The sequence below is a fragment of the Aulostomus chinensis genome, chromosome 13 (genome assembly GCF_037954235.1).
Source record: "Aulostomus chinensis isolate RoL2024-O1b breed Wild chromosome 13, RoL_Achi_v1.0, whole genome shotgun sequence".
Classification (NCBI taxonomy): domain Eukaryota; kingdom Metazoa; phylum Chordata; class Actinopteri; order Syngnathiformes; family Aulostomidae; genus Aulostomus; species Aulostomus chinensis.
Window position 1 is genome coordinate 19,749,557 of NC_141332.1, and position 26,366 is coordinate 19,775,922.

At 41.8% G+C, this 26,366-nt stretch overlaps 1 protein-coding gene across 1 annotated transcript in view; it reads right to left on the reverse strand.

Moving 5' to 3' along the window:
• Positions 1 to 4,574: 4,574 nt before the first annotated feature.
• The window catches only part of tnmd (tenomodulin), a 55,925-nt gene continuing 34,133 nt past the window's right edge, over positions 4,575 to 26,366 (reverse strand). Inside the window, exons 4-8 of the mRNA XM_086222002.1 lie at positions 26,215 to 26,355; positions 19,010 to 19,117; positions 13,376 to 13,538; positions 11,091 to 11,194; positions 4,575 to 6,006 (exon numbers count right to left, since the gene is read on the reverse strand). Coding sequence (XP_086078128.1) covers positions 5,797 to 6,006; positions 11,091 to 11,194; positions 13,376 to 13,538; positions 19,010 to 19,117; positions 26,215 to 26,355 — 726 coding nt within the window. The 3' untranslated portion in view covers positions 4,575 to 5,796. The remainder of the gene's footprint in view (positions 6,007 to 11,090; positions 11,195 to 13,375; positions 13,539 to 19,009; positions 19,118 to 26,214; positions 26,356 to 26,366) is intronic.

Sequence of the window (26,366 nt, forward strand, 5' to 3'; positions counted from 1 at the left end):
CTCTCTCTCTCTCTCAACACACACGTATATTTACATATACATACAAATATATATACATATAATATACAAATTGAGATTACATTTTTAAGGCCACAGCGAATTTATTTATTTTGTGAATTTCTAAATTCTATATTAAAAAAAAGGCACATTTGTTTTCTGTGTAAACATGAGGGAAAATACAGAGTATGAGTGTTAATACCAGGAAGCTTATTTGGTTTGTTTGTTTTTTTTATTTTAAGACCAACATGTTTCATTTGTGTAGCCTTCCATATAATCAGCTTTGGTGTTTTCTTAAGTTCTGGTGCTCAGAGCTGCATCATTATTCCACTGTTATTTTCTCTTATTGTAGATACTCTGGTGTGTTTAAACGCATACAGAATGTGCTTTCCTTCTTTCCTTTCAGTAGGCATACTGTATTTTGAGTTCTTCACCAGTCAAGCAATTCATTCAAAATATTATGTTCTGTGTACTGCATAAACCTTAAAGAATAAGTAGCAATTGTATCAATCAGTATGTCTTTGAAATGATGTGTCATTTGTCCTATTGGGTACAAAGATGTACCTGTGCTGCTTGTAAAAGTACCCTCTCTCCACTTCTCTTCTCTGCTGCTCTCGGGTCATTCGAGTCTGTGCCTTCTTTATTTTCTGTCCCACTTTCTTAAGGACCTCTCAGGCCAGCCATCCGATTGGCCCCTTGGTCCAGCCGAGGATGAAACCACATTGATCCGGAGTGATATCACATCTAAATTGGCTGTATTTCCCCCCAGAGTGCAGCTGCAGAGTGAGGACGTTCAGACATACTGACCTCAATCTACAGTAGCAGCTAAGGACAGGAGTTAAACACTGCTTTACAACCCCGTATCATCAGTCAAGGGGCTCTCGGTCTGCAAAGACACTCTGAATGTATACTTTTGTTCATGCTTATGCAAACATTTTGACAATCAATAATTACACTGGGTCCATTTTATTGAAATCTGGTAGTATTTGCTGCTTTTTTAACTTCATATATATATATATATATATATATAAATAAATATATATATATATATAAATAAATATATATATATATTCCTTTACCCTTTTCTTTCTTAAAGCACTGTTGTCTGTGAGATGTTGAATTATGTCTACTGCTTATGTTATGTTGCGTCTCTTGTCTTGATTGCCTCCTTTATGCTGAATATAGAATTGATTTTTAAGAAAAAAAAACAAGTCAATGTACTGATTAAAACAAAATTTTTCCGGGATTATCTTTTTGTTTGTGGCTCATGAAGCAGTTTTAGGATGGTGAAGCACAGTGGACGTTTAAATGTTACACAAGACAAACTGAAAATTTAAACCAGGCAAGCGAAATTAAACCTCGAAACAAACGGGTCACTAAGGCGTATTAGGTCATTTATTGTCGAGAAGAAGTTGTTTTCGCCTCGAAAATTCAGAGACACTTTCATAGGGTTGTTGAAGCTTTGGGCGACTTCGGCCACATGTCATCTGAAGAGGAAAAGAAAGGGGCTGCTATTGGAAACTGGATTGGAGCCATTAGCATAAACGGAGACTGATTGGACTGTATTTAAGAGCACTGCTTCTCCAGTTGCTGTGGGTGGATGAATACATTAGCATGTGACATGCCCAGAGCTGAAGACAGCTGAGTCTGTCACCGCTACTGCAGAGTGAAACTGACTTAGATTGATTCTGCTAGAGCATGTGTTATGTTGACGTGTGTGTGTATGTGTGTGTGTGTGAGAGCGTGTGTGTGTTCGGGGTCGCATTGATTGTGTATGTGTGTGGGTGCTGAGGAAGCTGTCTGGCAGAAGGGCTTGCCTACTGTGCCGAGCTCTGTCTACACCCACATGCACAGCTGTGAACCACACAATCCAATCTTGCCATAGGGTTCATACTATACACACACACACACACACACACACACACACACACACAAGTTCAATGACAGCCACCACTACAACCCTTTCTCTCCAGCACACGTCTTCACCAGCCTTTTTGGAAAAAGGGGAGAGAAATCAGCACATGAGCGACACACATTCAGCAACAAACAACCTTCCATTACATCCAAGCAGACACTTTGCTTTTCTGTTCAGTGCTTTCATCGATCGCCTGCCAAATGGTAAGCGGAGGTTGTTATGGATTACTAAAATAATGAAAGGCTACTAACAGCCATTACATCTGTGCTATTCCTTTAGTTAATGAGTCAGAAACCCCGAAGATGGAGCAGGAGCCAGGTCCTGGGAGAAGAGGACTATTTCTGTGTCGCCTGCAGCCACTGACACAGCGCAAGTGTTTACTGCTGTGCCACGCTGCCTCTCACAGTGGGAGCAGTTGAAGGATGACGGCTGACATTATTGTGCCTCCAGCCTGTAGCAGGAACAGTACAGGGAGAGCTTATTTAACCATCAGGTCACCAGACTGACTGCAACGTTCCGAAGAAAAAGGCTGCAGTCTCTCAGACGTCATGTTCAGTCTGTTAATTTAACAACCTGCAACCAGGGTTGGATTTAAATAGCACTCTAAAATCACATCAAAGTCAGAGGAAATGTATTTAGCAGTAGTCTGGTTTTCAAATGTAAAACAACATAAAAATCTGGAAGACAAAAAAAAAAAACAGCAGTCTGGTTCAAAAAAGAAAAAAAAATAACAGTGGGAGAAGTGCATGTGTCTCTACACAAGATGGCACTGGTAATACATGTGTCCTGAGCTGAGCCGGCGCCCCAGTCTGAAGGGGAGACAGCTCTTCCATCAGGTCACCAATCTAAATACAGACACATCTCATACGTTGGTTTATTCTCCCCTCAGCCACCTGAGAATAGCAACTCATAGACCCCCCCCCCCAAAAAAAAACAACAACAAACAAAAACGAGCAATCGTTTGAAGAAAATACACACCTGGGAATGATTTTTATTAAACGTTTCAAAAACAACAACAGGGAATCAATTGGCCTCGGTGAGGATGTCCATTCTCCTTAGGCCAGGTTGGCAAACGCCTCTGAGCTATGCTAACCCACCAGATCCTCGGTATCTTGGTTGATCCTGCAGAGAAGTCAATCTCAATTCCTCTCCACATCAAAACAGTGATAAACAAGTGCTGGAGGGGGTTTTCCTAGACACTCTATGAAACACATGGAGAAAATGTGCAAAGCTTCATCTGCACGGGGAGGAGTTCACCGTCACATGCTGAAAGATTCGCTTCGTACCTGATGAAGACAGCACAGGTTCTCCGCAAACATGACCAGAGTATGAATGTACCTGCATCTAGACAGACGTGTGAGTCTTCAGCAACCACGATCCTTTCATTGAGTACTTCCTGTTCTTTATTGTTTGTTTGTTTTTTTTGCATTTTGAAAAGAAATGTCTCCCCACTTAGTTAGTTTTCAAAAGACAAATGGAATCAGGAAGCTTTATGCTTCTCTGTGCAGCAGAACTGCGTTTTTTTTTAACGCGCGACAACTGCGGCGTGATCATTTATTTTGCCGCCATTAAAAGCGCAGCATCACCACCACCCCACCGTCTCTCTGGGTCTCCATTTGCTCCCTGATTTTTATTTTTTTTTTAACTGTAAGGGGTCTCCTAGTTGAAAGCTTGACTTTCATGGTTAATGTTAAACCTTTGTCCCAAAAGGCACGAGAAGCTCTCAGGGAGTCGGCTGTAATATCTGTATCAACCTCTCCAGTCAGGGTGAGCCATCCCATTCAGAACGACTCTCAGGGCTTCCATGGCAATTTACTCTCACGACTACACAAAGAGCCCACAGTAGTCCTTGGAGACCATGGAGGATAGACAACTAAGAGCATCAAAACAAACCATCCTTTCTTAACATCGAGAGCTCCACAGGAACAACAACACAAGCGTCTTGGATACATGTTTTAATAAACGTTTGACCATTTCATATGATGAGCGGGAAATTGCGAGAATATATATATAAACACTGACTATATGAACTTTTTAGAGGCGCCCTCAGGGGGCTTTTCTGTCACTTTATTTGAAGTATGTTTGCAATTATCCTATTTGTTAACATGTGCCACTATTTTTCTTTCTTTTTTTTTTCTAAACTTGACATGTTGCTTTAGGCCATTCGACATTATTGATTTAAAAATAACAATACAGTAGCAGCCACAACTCAATTTATATGCATATCCATAAAACATTTACATGGAGTAATATGTTTTGCCCCCCCCCCCCAAAAAAAAACCCCATCCTTTTTGCTGCCAAACAATATTGATAGCTCTGACATTACTGTAACACTGAGCCAATATGAGTCAACGTCCTCATTTACTTACTAAGTGAAAAGCTTTTATATGACTGCTCACAAAGTATTATTTCGCATTAGACACACAGAAGAGTCTGGTGAGATAAAATAGAAACAATAACATCTTGTTTTTCTTGACAGATTTCTTTTTATTTAATGTGTCTGCTAATGAACTGTGTGACTAATGAAAAGAACAAGTTCTATTCTATGGATTGCATGAGATGAAACCCACACTGCATCAGCTTTTTACCCAAACACCCTGGGGTATTACGTTTCTTTGAAGGCAATCATATTGTTTTAAATACGAAAGGACAACTGAGATTATTCATACAATGAAATTTTAATTAGAAGAAATCAGGAAAGAGATAGAAATATACAGAGGACTTCAAAGCAAAAGTGTGACAGCAAGACGCTCTCTCTCTCTGTAACTTTGGAATATCTCACATAGCTTGAATACTCTTGGGCATCTGTGCACCTTGTTATTCTGACGCGAGTGTGTCAATTACAAATGCTTATCGTGCTTGCTTATCTCTTAGTTGTGGATAATTATTTCAGCTTGACAGATTGAGATGTACTGTTGCAGCTTTAAACCGTCTCGGTGAGAAGAAACAGTTTGCACAGTTGCACCATGTAAAGCAACGCGTGGATGGCAACAAGAGTGAAAAGAAAGGAGGATAACACAACATCAAAAAGGACAGCCAAGGTCTGCGCGTCTCTATCATGCGACGTCTCGTGTTTCGACGCGCACAGACACATGCAATAAAAAAAAAAAAATAGAAAAGATTTGTTAAAGTACATGAGGGCAGCGGGGAAGCTGTTGATGCCTGGAGTTTAGCAGCTTCACAGCTTAAGGATGTTGTATGATGTGACTCTGTATGAGCGCGTTATTGTGATTATCGTTATCTTTGTTTTCACTGCTTGTTAGGGTCTTTTTTCATTCTTCATTTGCATATGAAGGCTCATCTCTGCATGTTCTATTTTAGTTTTGTTTTATTTCATTTCCCACGTGTGTATACGTGTGTGTGTGTGTGTGTGTGTGTGTGTGCATCTAATAAGTAGCGTGAGACCTAACATGTTTGTTCAGAGTCAGAGTGAAATGTTGACTCAATTATGTGTAGCTCTAAGAGGATGTGTTTGGTCACCGTTTTTTCCTCTGCTTTCTGTTATAAAAGCAATAATAAAATGTTCTTAAAAGAGGGGGAAAATAAATTGTTAAATATCTAAAATGATAGCACAGCTTCAAGATTGTTATACTGTATGTACATTTCATTACACCACAGTATGTAGGACGTTCTGGAACCTAGAAAGTACACACAAAAAAAAGACTACGGAGAAAAATAAGGAGATACTGGATTGAGGAATATATTTAGAAGATATCTGATATGCAGCTGGAAATGAGTGATGCCTTTTGAGAGAGATGCTCCAAATGGGCTTTAGTCTTACTAAGTGCTCCATTGACCAAGAGTGGGGAATAATTTTGGACTACTTTAGTTTCCCAACTGTTAACAACACCAACAGTTTAGTTCCTAGAGAGCTCACACCCTCCTCAAATCCTCCCCAGCATTCGGGCGATCCACCAGTTGCAGGGCATGACAATCTGACAGATGACCCGGCCTCCTTGGTAGTAGTAAGGCCACGGGTTGAATCCACCCAGGGGCTCATGGTAGCGACGGCAGTGGTGGTAACCACGGCGACAGTGCTGGCAGCAATACCCGCGGTCATCCAGACGGTTATCCAGCTCTATTCCAACATCTCTCTGCAGAGAACACAGGATTGGGCAGGGTTACAGTCACACACAAATGCCAGTCCTCTAAAGGCAAGGGCAAAAAGAAGAAAAAAAAACAAAACAGAAAAAGGCAAGTGTGAATTGATGAGCCTGCTTTGGTTGTAGGTCACAACGAATGAATGTACAAACCAAACAAGAGTGAAAAGATCAGATTTGATGCAAAGTTGCACCGTGTTTGATGACTATGACAAAGAGATCGAGATAGCAGTCAAAGAATGCTGGCTTGATTTAAGCTCCAGCAGAATAAAACATGATACAATAACCTTGACCTTTCTGTTATGCCGGCGAGAGCCGTATTGCTCAATCCCAGATCCACAGCCTCTCTACCATCTTCAGTCCAAATGCTCCAACACTCTTAGTTACCAGCATAATTACACTGTTTCTTTCATCTTTGACCTCTTAACTCCCTCGACTGAAGCCCACAGTCTGCGCCAAAATGGCTGCCCCTCCTCCGATAGAGCATTCAAATTAGAGCGCCCCACGTCTAGGCACCCTCCCCCTGACCTTGACTTTAAGTGCATGGCACATTCCTAAAGCAATTAGCAGACTAATGATCGCCTAACAAGGATTCTTTCATTTGCTCTTGCTGGCTGCCTCTGAATTTATAGAGGGGCCAATTGAAACCCAAACGAAAGGTAAATTGGGTAGATTTAATGGCCCTTGGATTTCTCCATTGTGCTGGCTGGTTCATGCCCTCATAGACTCATGGGGGCTGAGTGCCATGCCTTTGATCATGAGCAACTCCTAATGGGGTTCGGAGAAGTGCCACTTAACTCACCGCGAGAGTTGAGACAGCAACTGCCCTCAGTCTGTATTTGACCACATTTCAATCTCTTTTAGTAAATTAATCCTCGGAGACAATCCAGCTCTGTCTCGTTAAACTGCTCGGATCCAGGGGTTGACGGGCCTGTGCTGACTGCACATTCAGAACAAAGTGGCATAATTCTTTGCGAGCGCTTACAATGACTCAGCTACGGGCAATAGTGCGGAACAAAACACATCCTCTGCTGGGAATAGAAAATGTGTGGGAATTGTTTAAGATGACAGGACCCGTAGGAGCACATGGTCCCACTAGCCCCCCCCACCCCCCACCCTGCTACATTAAGTGTGGGAATTAGCAGTTCCCTTGAATCCACTCTTGAGTCAGAGTCGATCACGGAGGTTTATATCTTATTTTGAATTCCTTTCTGTAGTCATCTGCAATCACATAACAATACATTTCCCACAAGGAGAAAAAAAAAAGTTCGCCATGAATTTGATGTGAGCGTTGATAAATAGGATGAAATTACAGACTTAAAACACATAGAAAGGCTGGAACAGATGATATCTTGGATAGGTGGGTTTGATTTATTGCTATGAAAAGCGAAGGCAGGCTTTTAATGATTTATTGTTCCAGTCAAGTTTCAGGTCATCAGCTTCCAGGCAACAATCTTTTATAGAAACAACACGAAAGCTGTCAATGGACCAACGATTATCTTATCTGCTTCTCACAGACAGAACTGGTTACAAAATCTGGGGCTTGGAAAATGACAAAAAATATTTTATTCAAATGATGCTGCTTTTTTTTTTCTTAAAAAGAAACCATCGAATAGGCAGCATTGTACCTTAAAGACAATTAATCAGAGCTATCCTTTTAAAACGGAGGGTACATATTAATCACTCTGGCTTTGAGTTGTCGTCTCTAGTGGCATGCTGCGGTGATAAGAATGGTTCACCTTGGGAAATCTAAGGCAGTCACTCACAAACAAGCAGCATTAATGAAGAGTAAAAGCCATTACCCCCTTGCTGCATCTGATTTCATCCCGCATACACATGCAAACACATTCACACACACGCCTGCACATAGACACCTCCGTGCATAATATGAGGCGCTGGATATGAATGAGTCTGCAGAGTAGAAATCTGCGTCAGCCATTCAATAAGATGTAACAAATCAAAGCTCGACTCCTCTAATCTCCACACTTGTTGGCGTTATTTCACACACGCTGATCACCGCTCTTCATGAGCTTGAAGCACACATGCCTGGTTGTGTTATTAAATCTCATAGAATCCTCATCACTTTCATTCCAGGATCAGAGCGGCAGAGATAACATTTCTGTTTCTTGCCCTGCTTTGTATTTGAAAAGGGGTTTGCATGTAGACACACAGGACAGTGCAACATAAGAAAATGATTTGCTGCTTTTCCTGTTCTCTGATTTTCATCTCTGCAGTGAGACGGAATGAAAAAGAATGTAATTGAAAAAGGAGATAGTAATTTATTCGTGTAAACTGTGACAGTTTACCTCCATGACAAGCTTTAGCTTCATTGTAAATATTATCGCAGTTCCTGTATAAACAGTGCACACACACACACACACACTCACTGTATCAAGAATTTCTGAAGCTTTGTTTGCTTTGTTATACATCCCTATCAATCTTGTGCAACCCTGAGTGTCTGCACAGCATGTTTATTAACACACAATACAACTGTTTAGATACAGGCAGACACATCTTTGCATGCGTGAACCTTTTCCTCACTGAGGTCACTTCTTATTGAGAGCCCATCCTTGCTATACGGGTCAAGGACAGTGGTACAATCTCTTCAGCCTTGTCAGATGGCAGTTATTCAGTTTGAAATTTCCCGAGCCACCTCGGATACACGCTGCTCTCTGACATGGCAGCCATGGCAAAGGTCAGCTTCATATATCTGCCACCTTCTGTCACAAGGACTCAAACGATTATCCTGCTTTACAAAGGTGCAATGTGGAGAGAAGCGGTGCTGAATCTCAGATTTATGAAACTAAGAGGAAGGGAGTGCATGGTTTTCATGTGTGTATGACAAATGGGCAAAGGTGCACATATATACACTGGTAAAAGTAGAAGTGCCCTGTTTTTGAAAGCGTCGTGAAGCAGAAGTTATATATTGGCATAATATAATACAATTGGAAGGTGATGAAATCATGATGAATTCAAATGAAATCGAAAAATATACTGAAAATATCAAACATTGCTTGGTGGCATGGCTAAGAGGCAGAGTGGCCAGAGGGTTGCTGGTTCTAAGCTCACTTCCCCCACTGACCGTGTCCAAGTATCCCTGAGCAAGATACTGAGCCCCTAATTGCTCCTGATGGCCCTGTGATGGACTGGCGACCCATCCAGGGTGAACCCCGCCTCTCGCCCAATGTCAGCTGGAATAGGTTCCAGCCCCTGTGACCCTCAACGGATAAGGAGAATAGGAAATGGATGGATGGATGGATAACAATCGATATTATATCAACACAAGAAGTAGGAGAAATATTATTATTAATATAAGACCAAACCTCAGTTCTCCCTCTACCCCGCTGTCCAGCCAGTGAACAAGATGGAGGAAAGGTTCTGTTTATGCCACAGTGTCGAACCGGAACTCTTTAATATCAAAGTATTAGTGAAGTACTTAGCAAATGACTGGATAAAGAAGACTTGTATCAAACTGGATGGTGTGTTTTAGGGTCTATAAATGGAGGATTTGTATAGTTTTGCTGTTTTTGGCCTCCATTAGCTTCCAGCTAAGAGTATGAAACTAGCATCTTATGAATCCTGGTTTCACCAAGAAGTCATGAAGAGAGAAAATAAATTCTTCATGCACGCAAGACATCTAGACAGACATCGGAGTAATTCAGAAGCAAATTATTATTTTTGGGTGAACTACTTCTTTAATATGGGGCAGATGTTCAATGATACAAAATGAAAATACTTCATAAAATTTGCTCAAATGCATTAAAACTTGCAGTTTAGTTATTTTGAAAACACAAGGAGTACAGAGTACATATATGTGTCATAAAATATAAAGTTGTAAGAGGATTAAATTTACAATTTTCCCTGAAAACTCCAAAGTACAGTAACAAAGTATTTGTACTTCTTCTGATAGATGAAAGGATGTGTGTGTGTGTGTGTGTGTGTGTGTGTGTGTGTGTGTGTGTGTGTGGGAGTGGCAGACTATTTGTGTGTTAGTTGAAGGTGTTTTCTGACTACTTATACATGAATTGTGGGGGGGAAAAAAGGGTTTGGCTAACATGCGGCGTCCCGCTGGCATGAGCCGGAGTTCAGTCTCCCAATTACAGATTGCTGCCTGTCCTCTGCTTGGTCACAAAGCCCTTTGTTATCGCTGGACCCACAAACGCTGTGTTTGGATGTTGTGCTGGGATGGATTGTGCTAGTATGCATTACTCAGCTGAACATTTCAAAAGGATTGCAGAGTTTTTCATCCCTTGGTATGTTTTAATTGCATAGCGCTGCCTCTCCTGCTGCAGATGATGAGGGAGAAGACGGAGAGAAGCTGGGTGAAACTGAGGAGTTGAGGGGGAGGAGTTTCTGGGACGGACCTGATAAATGTCATCATTATAGGATGTCTCATTTCTCTGTGCATCTCTTGGTGCTCTGAGGATGAGATAGACCTGCGAGGGAGGAATGTGTGTGTTTGTGTTTTGGGTTATCTTGGGAGCGTTATATGGGCATGTGGGTTATGGTATATTCGGACTGAAAGTACAAGCAAATAGTTCCTGTTTACTATGTGTGAGCTTGTGATGTTTTCCATCAGAGTCATGGATAATTAATCAGACAGTATTGAGTAGTTTATATACTGAGCACCAAAACATGCCACTTGGCCTTCCCATTTATTTAATATGCTTTGATAAATCAAGTATTTTCAAGAAATGTAAGTTATTGGTACAGGAAAGGGTGACCTTGAGAGTGCAGCTTTGTAACGTACTTTCCTCTGCCTCGGAAAAAGGAATTGAAAAAGGAAGTGAAAAAGGCGCTAACAGGCGCTTTAGGCACAAGTTGCTGCCTTTGAAAGGCTGGATATTCCTCTCAATTAATGGGGAGACATTAAGGGAGTCTTCAATGAACTGGCCTTACTTAAACAGATATATAGAGCTATTGCTATGCCCTCTGGTGCACAAAGTCAGTTCTAACATCAATTAGTGAGCGATTTATATGCAGAAGGAGTGGAGGCAGAGCTGAAGCTAATTGAAGTGGTTCTACTGTATCTTACGGTGGGGTCTTTGGTTGACATGGTGCAGAGGGGCTCCACTTACATAATCATTCACAGGGACATGGTCCAGGACGTCACGGGCGAAGCGCTGACCTGGCAACTCCGCATCAGGCGCATCCACATTTTCCATCTCATGGATTTCAGCATCTTAACGCAGAGAGGAAATGTTTACAGATTGCAACTGATTTTCATTGTTGCTTCAATGTAAAAAGATTAAATGTTGGCTTGTACACTCGACTCCAGTGGCTTGATGTTAATTACTAACAGAAATATGCTGGAAGTCATTCTTAGATTTTTCATGCTGCTGTCAAACAATGGTGTTGTTGTTGTGATACAAACAAGCACTTTCACAGATCCTAATTAGTAAAGCCTACACATTCTTTTGAGAAAATTTGCACGCAAAGGAAATGACCATCAGAAGAACCTTTCATTAGAGAGGGACTCCACCACATGACTCGAGCTACATTGTTGACTGACACATCCCATGCACACTGAAAACCATTCAAGAACAGGACCAGAGGACTATCAAGAGATGACTGTGACTCTAGGCTGAAGACCTTATCACAATAATAAAGGCTTTTACACAGTTCCTTCCCATGTCATATACAGTACATATTTTTCTCAGATATTTTGGGAGGACTGGATATCCACCAACAACAGGATGCTTTCCTTATTTCAGAGCTCAGTAACTAATTTATATGTTGCATCTTTCTGCGGTGCAAAACCTATAAAGTATTTAAAATCCACTGCTGGCTTTACATGTTGTTTATATGTGAACAGATTTATGATAAAAATCCAATCATATAGAAAGTCCTCTTTATACAGAAAAGCATGATGAAATGTTTTCCTCTGAACTTGACTCGGGGTGTTTTTCTTTTTTTTCTTTTGATATCTTATTATGTAAGAGCACAGCTACCCAGGAGCCATATGGGTCCTGCCATGAGCTTATATTTCTCTCTCCATATGTACTTCTACTATTACTACTACTGCTAATAATAATAATAATAATAATACTGCTTATTCCTGTTAAGGGGTGCAGGTGGGCTGGAGCCTATCCCAGCCGCCACTAGGCGTGGGGTGGGGTTCATCCTAGACGGGTCGCCAGTCTATCGCAGGGTCAACACATATATACCCTTTTCACACTGAAAAACGCGTGTCAACGCGGGGTTTTGGACCCACGTTTGCTCGGCATTAGCGCGCCCTAAAGCTTCCAGAAGACCCGGGTCTGAACTCTTGCTGTGAGGGCTGCGTACCTGTGTTTCTCTCTTGTACGTCATCGCGCTGACAACGTCATCATTACACATAAACGTGCGCCGGAACACTGAGATGTAAACAAACAACAACATGGACGTCGCCGAGTCAAATGTTGGCGTTGTCCTTGCGTGCCTTGCAATGTTGTCTCTTTTGCAAAGCATACAAACTCGGCGCAGATTGGAAAATGTCGCTAATGCAGCGAAGGAGGATAGAGTTTTTGGCGAGTCTGGAAGGCAGCCGAAGAAGCTATGGCGAAGCCTGACAGGCGGCACAGTGACAAAATCAGGATGCGACAGGAAGGTCGCGTGAGACGACGCGGGTTGCGCGTTGCACACTGCAGGCGAGCCGAGCCGAGCCGCTAAACACCCGAGTCGACCGACGCGGGTCGAAATGCCGAGTCGACCCTTTCAGAGGATGAGCTGCGTTTTTGGTGCAGTGTGAAAGGGGCTATGGACAGACAACCATTCACACTCACATCCACGCCAGTATCAATTCGTGTAGATTCCTCTTGTTGTCTTTGGACTGTGGGAGGAAGCTGGAGTACTGGAGAGAACCCACGCAGGAACAGGGACTCTACACAGGAAGATCCCATGCCCCGAACCTTCTTGCCGTGAGGCACAGTGCTAACCACTGCACCACCGTCCTGCCTGAGAGGTAAAAATGCTGCTTAAATGTGTAGAATGATTACTTTTACAAAATTTGATCTGGCAGTCAAGTGTCCTTTGGGGAGGAAGTTAGTTTGGTGATAGCACATAAACTTGATACTTTTAAACTTATTATTTTCTAAGTGCTGTGTAAACGCACTGCCAAGACTGCTGGCGTGTTTTCATGTATTCTGTGTGATGACAATAAAGAAATTCTGATTCAGATTCTTCTGATTCAAGTGCTTTGAATGCGGTACTTTTATGTAGAAAGGCATGTTTTTACAATGTGGTGTTGAGGCTTTTCACTTCCAAGGATGTGAATTCATTGTTCACTGCTGCAGTCTCTATGGGTGTCCGTGTGACCTGTGGGATGCCCTCCACTGAGTGTTAATAGTCTGTGTTTAGAGGCGGAGGTGCCCCCTGCTCTCACCACTCAGGGGGGAGGGATGGATCCAGTGGATGGGCAGCTCCTGGCAAATCTCCCAGATCTTGGAGTTGAAGAGGAAGGCTGGGTTAACGATGGGCTCCTCGGCAGGAACCCACACTTGGGAGTCCTCCACCTTCATGTCGGCGGCCTCGGTCTCATCCATCTGCTGGAATCCGCACGCGCACACACACACACGCACACACACAGAGGCTTCTATATATGTAGCATGTCAAAGCTTGCAAATATTTCCTGTGTGCACTCTCCTCTCCCAAGCCGCACAGCAGCTCCAGCCTCATTGTTTTATCTATCACCTCTCGGTCCGCGGTGGGGGTGCCAACTGCCTGACTCCTGACTCCCACTGCCCAGACTCCCTCCTCTTTCTCTCCCTCATCCTCCTCTCCAGCCTCAGGCATGCTCTTTCTATTACACGTCATTGATATTCACAGACAGTGATGATTTGACTTTTAAATGACTTTAGAAGTGATCTTCATTACTCTGAGTGTGGCTGCAATATCGTTTAATGTGACAGACACAATAAAGCCTTGCATTCTCCTCCCTTCCCGCCTTCCCTCAGCCCCCCCCCACAATGCTCCACTTGGCATCCAGCACTACCACTGGGCTTAATTTGTTGATACTGTAGTTCATGAGCTGTAAAGTAAACTATTATTGCTTAATGATAGGGACTACATGTCAGTGCTGTCTAATAGAGACATATGAAGGGGATTTGGTAATGCTCTTTCCTAACAGTGCAGATATTTATTTTCTTCATGTATATGTAAATACACTCACAAACAAACCCCTCTTCCCATCCTCTTGTTAATTAGCAACCCAGAACAGAAAAACAGTTCACTTGACAAATGTTTTTACAAGGTGATTTTCTCTCAGTTTAAAGCTTAATTGCACATTAGTTAAGCTTGACGTAGAATCCTGGGGCTATAGTACGAGCAAGAATCATTTATATTGGGTCGTGCCCCCTCCCTCCTGTTCACTCTGTCACTCTCGCTTGAATTAGAAATTGCTTTCTGTGCCGCTTCTTGTTTGTCATCGAGCGACACAGTTGTGTCCTGCAGTGAAAAAAAAACAAAACAAAACACACATGCAGGCACAACCCCCCCTTCCCCCCCAACACAACATAACACAAGTGAATATAAATAAATGTAAGCTGCCACGTTGCACTTTTGTGGAGGTGTTAAGGATTTTGAGACCCTTTCTTTCGCTGGTGTTGCCAGGTGGTGACAGCACAGCAGAGCGAGGTGGTGAGGGTGGGTGGTGCATAGGAGGTGGTCTGTAGAAATTAAAACCTGAGGAACTACAAACACTCTCTAATTGGACCTCTTAACCACTGAAGCCAAGTGAGTCTTCTCTGGAAAGTAAATGGAGGTCACGACACGGGGCTCACAACATGAATTTGACTTCACAGTTGAGAAACGACTCCAATAACTTGTAGGAGAGCGCGCCTGGGGGAAAGAGGTAAAGGTCAGCCTTTTAGCATGGAGCACAGATTTCGAAATGCCAGTTGACAAGCACAAAGACAACATGATTACAGTCCTCCAGTTTACACACACTTTTAAAAGACCTTTCTATTTTGCTATTGACAAATGATATATCATTAGAACAGGAGAAACTTTTTTTATCAACAACTGGACCTTGGTAATGAAGATAATTTGTTTTGCACTCCTGTTGTATGTATGATTTCTGCCTACAGTTCACTTGACTTAATTATACACAAGTTGTGCTGTAGTTAATGAATTTAGCCTCTCCTGCTCCCGTGTCCTGAGGGGGGAACAGTGTCTGTGTTTGCCAGAGATCAACATTGTTTTTATCACAGTACCCAGGAGCTTTACTGCACATATCTGTTTTATAGTGTGCCAGGCAATGAATTTTAGTTGACATTTTTATCCGAGCAACTTTAAAACAGTGTTGGCCAAAGCTCAAGAGCGGCGTAATCGCCAGGTTAAACTGGCATTAAAACCCACGTTCTGTCAAATGATGAAGTTTCCTGTCATACTACGAGGCAAAAGATGTAAGGTGATGACATTTATTAGCAAGCCAGTGTGTGTAGGGCATGAAAAGACATGAGGTTACACAACATCTTAATGATGCCTTGTGTGTTGGCACCGTGTGATGTGTTATGACTATGTGGCTGAACCACAGAAACAGTGCTGCTGATGTAAATCAATTAGGATTCTTTTTCACGGTGGGCTCACAAATACCCTGGTTCAACGTGGTCACATGATGGATGGAGGTCACTGTTGTTATAGCCCAAGAAAGTCCCCAGCAGGGGGCAGGTTTGGGTGGTGGTTGGTGCTAAGAACTATTGGACTTTGCAGCAGGAAATGGGTGCTAACATGCTGGCTAAGTCTCATTTATAACTCCCAGTTTCACAATATTAACCTAACCAACAATATTTTCCAAAGCACAACCAAGGAAGGAAGGGTGTTCGGATCTCCCAATTTACTCCAACTTTAACCCAAACATTCTCATAGAATTGTCACTTTGTGTCCCCAGGATGAAAAGTAGTCATTTAATTTAGACAACTTATTGGAATTATGTCTGTGGCGCTGTCACAGGGACTGCTACCACCATGTAATGCAGTGCTAAGAAGTCTTTTCTTGTAACTCTAGAGGAGATCAGGTTTTGCGGGGTGGGAGTGGAGATGGGTGCAACAAACAAACGTGAAATTTGCAAGTGAGTTCAGATTCTTTTGAGTTGCACTTGTAAGAAAACAAATGTCTTTTCGATGTGAGATTGCTGTTTTTGTTTTGTTTTTTGCAAGACACTCAGGAGCAAAGAATTGCAAAGAAAATAGAAAGTAGGCATTGTTGCAACAACAGGTAGAGCTTCTGTGGTGGGCTACTGTTGTTCCCTTTAAGCTAATTGTGACTGTGTGAATAAGATAAAATAGAGACACACTGCAACCATATTTTCAGTGGTGTAGTTGGCCTCACCTTTGGTTTCAATTATTAACCTTAACTCCGAGTGTCTCATCTATGGAACCGCGTAAGATGCAAAGGTGCACAGATGAATTTTACAGTGCACATTTTCTGTGACAACTCATACAACTGAATGTGTCAGCATCTGTTGAATCCAATAATCTCAGGAGTCGCCACACCATCCGGCGTGCTTATTTCACATGCAGACAAAAGAAAGTGTGCTTGCAGTACTTTGGTGTATTCAAATTCTCTTCACTGTTTTTCTGTTTGCAGTTGTCTGAGTGGGAGGTTTTGGGTTGCTGGGTGAGCTTTGGTCATCCATATTAAGTGGCTGTTTAATGGAGCATGCAGCATCCATTGACAATGTTAAAGGGTGTGAGGGAGGCGGACGACGACCTCTGTGTCAGACAGGAGGAACTGGAATGAAGCTCAGGGATTACTTCCTCAGACGTTTCATACAGCAGGCAAATTGAAAAGGGAGGAAAAAATACTGGCAAACAATTCATGTTTGTCACCTGGTTCTCCCTTGCAGGGGCTGTGTTTCCTTATCAGCTGCTTGCAGTTTTCCCGCAATTTTTCCATTGTTTTTCACCTCGGCGCTGAAGCCTGCCATGGCTGGTCTGAGTCCTCCTCGCAGAAAGCCTGCGGCTGGGTGAAGCTTGGAACCATTAGTGCTTGGTTTTAACCCTTAGTTACATCACCTGAGGAGGAACTTGTGCTGATCTTCTCCAGGTCACACGTAGGTGGACGGACCAAGGGCCACTGTCTGTTGCTCGTCAGGTCAGGCCAAGGCCAATGTTTATTACCTAAATATGGCCTCCCTGATATTTAATGTATTTCTCCTGTGCAGTCCAGTGTTTTTGTGGGAAAAACTGCAGGGATATTAACAGTTGCACACTGTTGTGCAAGGAGATAATGCAACTTCTTTCCAAAGAACATTGGTGGTGGAATTAATAACTAGAACAGTAGAATTTGTTCTACTACTTTAAGAGCTTGTTATAGCTTTCCTTATAAAAACTTTAATGTATATAAAAGGTGGATAAACAAATCTTAAACACCACTTATTCAAACCTAGCTGATAATTCTGAATCATTACCTTCACTAAGAATGTTGACACCCACATCTGTTGTTTTGCCAGACTTACACACAAAAAACTATTGGGCTAATTATCAAAAAAGTTGGTGATAAACTTGGTTGAATTTTTTTTCACCTCAAATTGGCATCATTCCACAAGTTATTACTTGTAATTCTTTAGCTGTGGGAATTGGCTCTCATCACTGCATTTTGTCTTATTCATTTGTGAACATGGGTATGAATGTCTTTTTTTTTTTTTTAATTCGTGTCAAACACGTTTTGTGCCTGCACCACCTCCCTGCTTCAAGAGTAGTGACTGAGGATGAGGGGGGTGGGGGTGGGAGACAGGTGTTCAAGCCCTCTTGATGTCAACGTAAGCATGTGGCATTTCCTTTTTAAAAGATCTAGTCAAGATCATGCAACCTGGCAACATCTCTGTTATGGAAGCTGACTTTTCTGAATCAAATGTGGGGTTTGCACGCACTTTTGAGCCTGATTGAAGCTTCTTGATCCAGTGCACCAAAGCACCATCTATCTCACATCGGTAAGATTGTTCTAACAGACAGTTATTTAGGATAAACAGCAGCCTTTGAAAGCGCCTGTCAATTGTGATTTCATTGAACATCGAGCAGATTCATCTATTTTATTCATGGCAGCCCCACTAAGGGGATGTGGTAACTACTGGTAGAAGCCCAGTCACTTTCCTGGCCTTAGATGATTCAGTTTGGAGCTCTAAATTAAGCCAATTAGGCTTCACAGCACACCATAGAAGACAGAAAATGGCATGGACATATGGTGCTGCCTGGGCAATTAGTATCTGTAAACGTCGATCAGACATAATCAAGATGACAGGAGATTAAAACAGCGTTTGGTTTTTTGGGTGCAACAGCTTGTGTTCTTAAAGTTCTCTCACACTGAGACTGGTTTTTGCTTGGACCAACACTTGGCTTCTACTGTTTTTAAAATTGAATCTGTTAGCAGGAAGCGACACTTATTTGCCAGCTACTTCTTCTAAGCTACAATGTGAAATGTAAATGAGAGCATGCAAGCAGTAGAGCCATTTGAGGGAAGGATTTTCTCTTTGAAGATACAGCCCACTCAGTGAATTGCACTGTGACACTGAAAAATTGGGAATTTTGATTGATTGAATTTCTTCCATTCCTTTTGCAGAGTTCTCATACAACTCTAACACTCGGAGAAGTAAAATGAATCTCTCTAAACTTGGAGAGGAGCCTTTTGAAAGAAAACATCTTTTTAAAAAAAAATACAATTTTAATGGACTACCTCTCACTCAGACCTCTCTCGCACCCTTCTCCTTTAGGCTATTTGGGTAGAGCCTTTGGAGGACATGATTAAAAATTAATATTGGCCCAAGATTGACAGCAAACACCATTTGATGTGAGCCACAAAGAGGCTATGGGTCTGTGGGCAGCTTTCTGACTGTTTCAGAGACACCACAAACCCCAGTTTATTCTTTGGTGAGAGGGGCGGGGGTGATAGGATAAGATGGACAGGCAGAGAATTTCTGTGGTGCTCAGTGTTCCACTGTAGTTATCTCCCTTCAATGTGTGTGACAGCTTCTATAGAAACACAGACTCAGAGGTTCAGACAGCTGAGAGAGGAGGCGTACCACTAACTCTCTGTCCTCATCGTCCACCTCTGCCTGGGTGGGTAGTTTCCTAGTTTGGGTCCTGATGTAGCACCTCTGATGTTCAGCAAACCGGATTCCAGTGATTCCCTTTGGAAAAAAAGAAAAAAGAAAAGAAAAAAAGAAATGAAGCGATACTAAGAAATTCAGATATATGTTTCATTCATTAACTTTCTGTGATGGGGATCTCTCATAAGCACCGGCGCGATCGTTTTAAAAGGCTCCACTTTTTGGTGCTAATCAAAGCTCTTAAAAAAGTCGGAGAAGTTAAAACCTAATGAGTGAGAAGAGGTGTGTTTTGATCTTTTTTTTAAGTGTGGTATAAAATTGATGACTGCGTTACCCCTCGAAAAGTGGCTATGGCTTTAAAGTTGAATGGGAGTAAAAGGCGGGGGGTGATCCGCCGTGGCTGTATAGTATCTCATAGCAGGAAATATCACACAGGAGAGCCAAGAGACATTGTTGAGAATGGAGTGTTTTCTACAGAGTGCCCCCATTGAATTAGCCAGTCATAGGTTACTGTCACTCTCTTAATCTACGCAGTCAAGTGTGGAGTCACTCTCTTCAGCTCCACTGATGATCCTCCACCGCGTGGACGGCGGCTCTATTTCTTCTGACACACAGAGCCTCAATAGGCAAGAAAGATCTGTTAATTCTCTCTGAATGTCATTCTATGTTAATCTAAGATATTCAGCCGCAATAAGTCTGAAAGACTTTCAGTAGATCAGATTGTATCCAATTTATTTTCTGCCGAGGAGAGCTGCTCATTCAGCATACTGTATTAGAACAGACGGCCGGATCTACATCTGCCACGGCTGCTTTAAAATTGTATCAACTGAAAATTGTATGAGCAGTACCATGAAAATGGACTTAATTCAATCTAAATTGAATTGGGGTAACACAGTGATTGCTATGACATATCCTTTGAATCAGTTAACTTGACCAAGTGGGTGCTATTTCTACATTTTCTGTTGCACTGTCACTCTGAAAACCAGATACCGGCCGCACGAGACGTGATACAAAGTGATGTCTGTCGTAATCTACGCGCGTAATTTCATCTGTGCAGAAAGGGATGGGGCAATAACAGTCCCAAGCACAGGAGCATGATGTTTATGCCTGGCCTTATTGTGATGAGTCTCTGTTTAATTTGGCACTACTGTATTGGTGAGCTGCAGTGGAAAAGAAAAGAGCAATGTTGTGATGAGATACAATGATTACTGGGGTTGGTCAACCAGAAAATGAAGAAAGATGCTTTAACACATGGATGAGGAATGTATCCGCGTGCACGTCGGCGTCGATGCAACAGGATCCTGTGAACAAAGAACTGAAACGACTTAATGTGTCGTAATAGAGAAATGTCCTGGCTATAAGATGACAAGCCTTTTATTCTATCAGCTTTTGTTCTGGGTGATAGGTGTTCGAAAAAGAGTCACAATATTTCATAAAGACAAAATTGGTGATATAAGAGTTGTATAATTTTTGAAGCAATTCATGTTGGCACACATTGTTGAGCGGTGCAAACACAAACCATCCAAGAGAGTTAACAGTGAGTCCTGACAATTGTCAAACAGTGAACAATTTCAATTCATATTGGCAAAAAAAAAAAAGGGAAATAAAAAATAGAATAAGAATTAGATTCACAAATAAAAATTCCAGTGTGAATCAAATATTCTAACCCCAGAGGAAACTACCGTAATGGAAATGTTACATACAAAAAAAACAAAACAAAACCAAAACTTTTCTCCTACAAAAAGCAAGAATAGTCCAAAAAAACTTATACTGGCACAACATTGACAATATAGAAAATTGTTATGTTGGGGAGAATTCTAACAATAAATCGAAGACGATACGGTAAAGTCACAGCCCAAATAGAAAACGATCAAATTAATTTATACTGAAAACAAAAAGGGCAGCATACCACTCTTTTTTTTTGTTGATCCACTACCGCCGCTAACTTTATAATCATAATTTAACAAATAACTAACATCAGGGCAAGAATATGAAAAATTCATCCACATGACTGAAATTTGTAGAAATAAAAGTCAAGATCACGATGCTAATTTATCAGCTTTACATGTGGTTTTAATTTCAAATGAGTATTTTTCACTCCAGCTTGTGTTGTCATTAGCTGAACCAAGATTCTGTTTAGAAGTGTCCAAACAAGGTCAGAACGCCTGGTTTTGTTTGCTGGATGGATTTGCCTGCGGGCAGCGCTCGTTCATCCTCTCATGTTGGACTGAGGGCAGACTGGACGCTACCATGACTCACTCCTAAGAAGTTGTGAGAGGGGATGAACGCTGAGGGGATTTTTTTTTTTTTTTGCTGCTTACATATTGTCTGGCCTGAGAAGAGTATGCAACTGTTCAGTGTGCAGAAGAAGAAAGAGAGGTTCCCCTCGGACTAAAACATCCTTTGGCTAAGACGATCTGACATGGAGACTGTAGCCTCGTGATGACATAAGGTGCAAGAACTACAAAACCTTCACAATAGTCTTTTGTTCTGAGCGAAAATTTGAGTTCAGTCGCACATATGTATGATGTTAGCTAAATTCGGTTCAGGTAGATATTCATGTATTGATATTTGTTATTGTATCATCATCAGTCTGGCATTAATCAAGTGATCAGATTGAGCTCAGTTTTATTAGCGAATGCTCAACAGAGGGATGAGACTTTGTTCGGACTTTGGACATGTCGTATTTTAACCTCCATCCCACGCCACTTCTTTCATCTCTGCCTTTTCATTGCATATTGTGCAAAAAATTCAAAATATGACTACATTTATATCAAAAACTTGGGGGGGGGGGCGGCATGGCTGGGAGGTGGAGTGGCTGCCTAGCAACTGAAGGGTCGAAGTATCCTTGAGCAAGACACTGAGCCCCTAATTGCTCCTGATGGCCCTGCGACAGACTGCCGACCCGTCCAGGGTGAACCCCACCTCTCACCCAATGTCTGCTGGGCTAGGCTCTAGCCCCCCAATCCCTAATGGATATGCAGAATAGAAAATGGAGGGATGGATGGAGATCAAAAACCTTACACTAGAAAAGGAAAGGAAGAACATCAGTAACTGAGATAACAAATGGCTGAAAGTCACTTGGTTCCAGCAAACTGGTATTTGAAGTCTGGCTGCAGCCGGAGTGACAAGAGCATGTGAGGTTTGCAGGGTTGTTTAAAAACACCGCAAGAACATAACATGACTCATCGCTGATAGGCTGCATTCACCAGCTGCTTCCCCCAACCTCCGTGGTGATGTGGTTGGTTACTTCAGGCTGCAGGCTGGATGCCTTTGAAAGTAAGCAGATGATGGGCAACGACTGCAAAATGAATCTGAGCTCAACCACCTCTGGTGTAGCCACAATACCTGTGCTGAGACCCTGCCAGCTGCTGTGTTCTCTTAGATTCTTTTTTCCTACTCCTGATTTGCATACAGGGAAAGGGACAGGGAGCAGTGGGCTGCAGTGTGGCAACCTGGTCCTGGTTTCCTCCAGGGCCTCGAAGACAGTGGTGACTGTGTGAGTTTGAGGTCATGTGATATCTAAAAATTCAAAGAGAGTCTGAAAACTTTTTTGTTCGAAAAAAAAAAGTTTCTTTTCCCTTAAAACATTTGTTCCTTTATAAAAATTGTATATCAGTCTAAACACCTGTAGTAGCTGGACAGTTGGGACGGATTTAGCCAGCCTGAGGGAACGATAGTGAAGAGGACTAAGTTAGTCACTCAAACACAGTTCATTCATATATTCATTTTTCAAAAAGGTTTGGAAACTCTCTCCTCCAGTAAAACTTGTCCCTGTCCAAACACATAGCTATGATTCAGAAAGAGGGGTTGTATTAAGATTATGTTGTATTTATACCTTGTTGATAATAATACATCTGTTTTTTTTTAACAAAAAAAACTTTTCACGAGTAAATACAATTCACTTTCATCTTTATCATATTTTGATTTGACTTACAGTGTGCTTTGTACAGGAAAATTTCAGTTACACAGTTTTTATGTCAAAGTTAGTTATTTTTAACGGTCAAAAAGATGTTTTGGAAAACAGTAAAAAGATGAAAGCCTTGCCTGATCCCTCGAAGGGGAAAGTCCTAACTGCTGTCTCAGATATTATTTTGGACTTCAATCGGTGATGGCACGTAAATGCTGTGCGTGTGAGGAGTGCAAGAGTATTAGCTCGGTAATATACTCACTTCAGGATTTACTGGACGTAAAACTAGAAATATCTGGGAATATGAGAACCATCTCTCAAGACATTCTACCAAATGCACGTTTCCCACGAGCTGTCCCGTTTTAGAATTTGCTTCAGGGCTCCTCCCGGCCGTGATGGCTCTCATGGAGACTTCCTGAACCTTTTTCAAACATTGTACAGTACAGCGGGTCACCGTGTTGGCATTGCTTCAGTCTTAGCTTAGGGGATTTAGCTACAATACATTAACAAGGGAAATGGTAAGGCACTGAACAAAGGAACAGTTACCATTGTCAGATGTATTGGAGAACAAGAAGATTTTTAGTCTCCACGTTGCTTGGTAGGGACACAACAACCAAACACCGGCTGTAGCTTTGACCAGAGTGGCTGCAGCGGGAGACCTTCCTTGTGAGGACAGATTGGGACTATCTAAAATGAATTAACCTCAACATAATGCACTCAAATATTGGTATAATTCTTTCCTCCCAAAGTATTATCTGGACCTTCTCCCTCCTGCTCATATGCTAATTTTTGGCCTTGGCAGGAAGTACTGTTTCTAGGTCTTTGCTTTGGGTATGATCATGCAGATTAGTGTTGTTTAAGGCTGCTGTGTGTAAAAATGGAAAGCTTCCCAGTGGTATTAACATTTTTGTGTCTGGTCTCAAATACTCATGAATCTTGTACAAGCTAAAATAATTACCAAAATACAACTGGAGAGATATAATTGGGGGATAAAAGTTGCTTTCCTGTACGAAGACAGATGCTATTCTGCAAGAACAGGACCAAAAAAAAAAAAAAAAAAATCATTTCAGCAAAAACGTACCAGAAAGAAGATCCATAAAGCTATTTTAACCAAGCCACACCATCTTCCCTTTATTGAACAGGTGAACATGAATTAACTGAAGCATTTTTCATTTTATCAAACCTAAATATGCTTTTGTTCACATGTCAAGAATATTTATTACGAGGTGCCTTTAATTTAAAAAAGAAATGACTCTTCTCTCTCAGGATGGCTTCTCTCTGTTTCTTTCCTCTCTCTCCTTTTCACAATGAGTCTAGAATTGGTCTGAAAACAATAGCGAGCGGATTTTTGTACGTGGGCCAGAGCCCTGATGGCATAATCCTAACACAGCTCACGAGCCTGATGGAGATTGTTTCAGGGGTGGCCTTGGTCTTTGTAATAACATGCAACATTCACCTCTTTTTTTTTTTTTTTGTATTAAAGAAATCAATTCCAACATCAGCACACAGCCACCACTTAGTATAACCTATTTCCATGTGGGTCCCTTACCTTCCTCTTATAAGAAAAACAAAAACAAAACAAACAAACCCCCCCCCCCTCCAAAAAAAAAAACAAAACCCAACAACCCACCGCACAATACGGTTTGAATTAGTCAGCTTGCTTGCTTGTTTCATAGAGGAGAAGTGAATCAAACAAATCTCCTCAGGGGATTTGCTTCACTAGCAGGAAGTGGAACAGGCAACGGGCCTATGTTTTAATGCATGTGAGTGTAGCTGAGGGACACACACACACATACACACACACACACACACACTTGCCTGGGTGAGGGAAGAGGAAAGGGGAAGGGAAAAAAAAAGGGAGGAAACTGAAGTAGAGAGATTGATTGGAGAGGTTTTCCGGAGCTGTGCTGGGTTTCCATCATCCAGCCATTTTAGATTCACAAAGACCATTGTAGCAGCAAACAACTCAATGAAGGTTTTTGTTTGATATGAGGTTTATCTTGTAACATTTCGCAGTAAATAATACTGCAAGAACAAGAGCATTCATTACCCAGTCGAACAGCACACCTCCCTGTGCGAGATGCAGCGTGCGTCTTACCTCCTGTGCACTTTCACAGGATTTCGGAATGAAAGGTGAGTTAATGAGTTCTGCTCGAGACAAAATTGCACTTGAGGAAGGTGTGAGAAACAAATAGAAACGGGCTTCTTAATGATGTTTGTCTCCGTTCTGTGAAGAAGCTACAATATAGAATGAGTGGAAATAAAGCAGTGTTTTAGTAAGCTAATAGGCCAATTCTTCTCTTGCCACTGCTTCGTGTGCACTTAAACACATCGCCGCGGTTTTAATGACGGCCTATTAAACCGGTTATTATCTGAATATGTGGTGTCATTCAACATAATTTTGAACTTACAAGTACAGTATGTAGTTTCTGCTGCGAGGGGTCCATCCATCAAAACAATAAGAAAAGACAGTTTGATGATGTTGTGAAAAAGTGCAAAGAGAAGTTATTTTCACCGTTAAACGAGCACATTAGTGACTTAGACGGAAGCCGTGGTCATAAATGAGGTGCTGCATTCAAGTTGACTAACATTTTATGTGTTCTTGATGATTTGTTGTTGTAAAACAAGAGCAACATTAGCTAACATACACAACCTGCTTCAGTACCATTAGAGCACCCATTAGAGGATGTGAATTTAGTTGTTGAGTAGCCCAGTACCGTTACCTGAGATTGTATCGTGTGTTAAGCATGTCGTAACATCATAACTCTGATAGCTCGTATTCGCTTGGCGGCTAGAATGACACATTTTCAGGAGAAATGATCAGTATTGGACTACATCAATAAATTATGACTCTACTGTGTTGCCGAATAGCGTGCAGTTCATGAAAAATAACACATCGTGGTATTTTTATCGCAACTACAGGGTGAAGAGGACATGGAAACACGAACAGGCGGCCAAATTAGATTCAAATAAAATAAAATTTTGCTTCAATGTGCAGATTTCTCATTTGAATACTGACAGTGTTTATAAGGACTGTATTTTTGTTTTCTGCAATAATAACCAGATCTAGACAATACTTTAGAAGTTGGTGTGAGCAACGATTGATTGAAGACGCGTGGACCGTTCCATTCCAATCTTGGACACACTGTTAAAGTGTCAAATCACATTATGAAGCCCTATCAAGGTTTTTGCACGACTCTTTAAAAAGACAACTCTCAGTTTTGACATATTCCAGCAAAGATGGATATCTTTAATGAACTTCACTTACATTTTTGAAGTCATGCACCTCTAAAACCTCCTCACTTCCATTTCCCATCCTGAAGATCTCCACATGCTGGCCGGGGTCAATCTCCATCACGCTGTCTGTCTCTACGCCATCCAACACAGCTTTGTACTGATGGTCATAAACCTGAAATGACA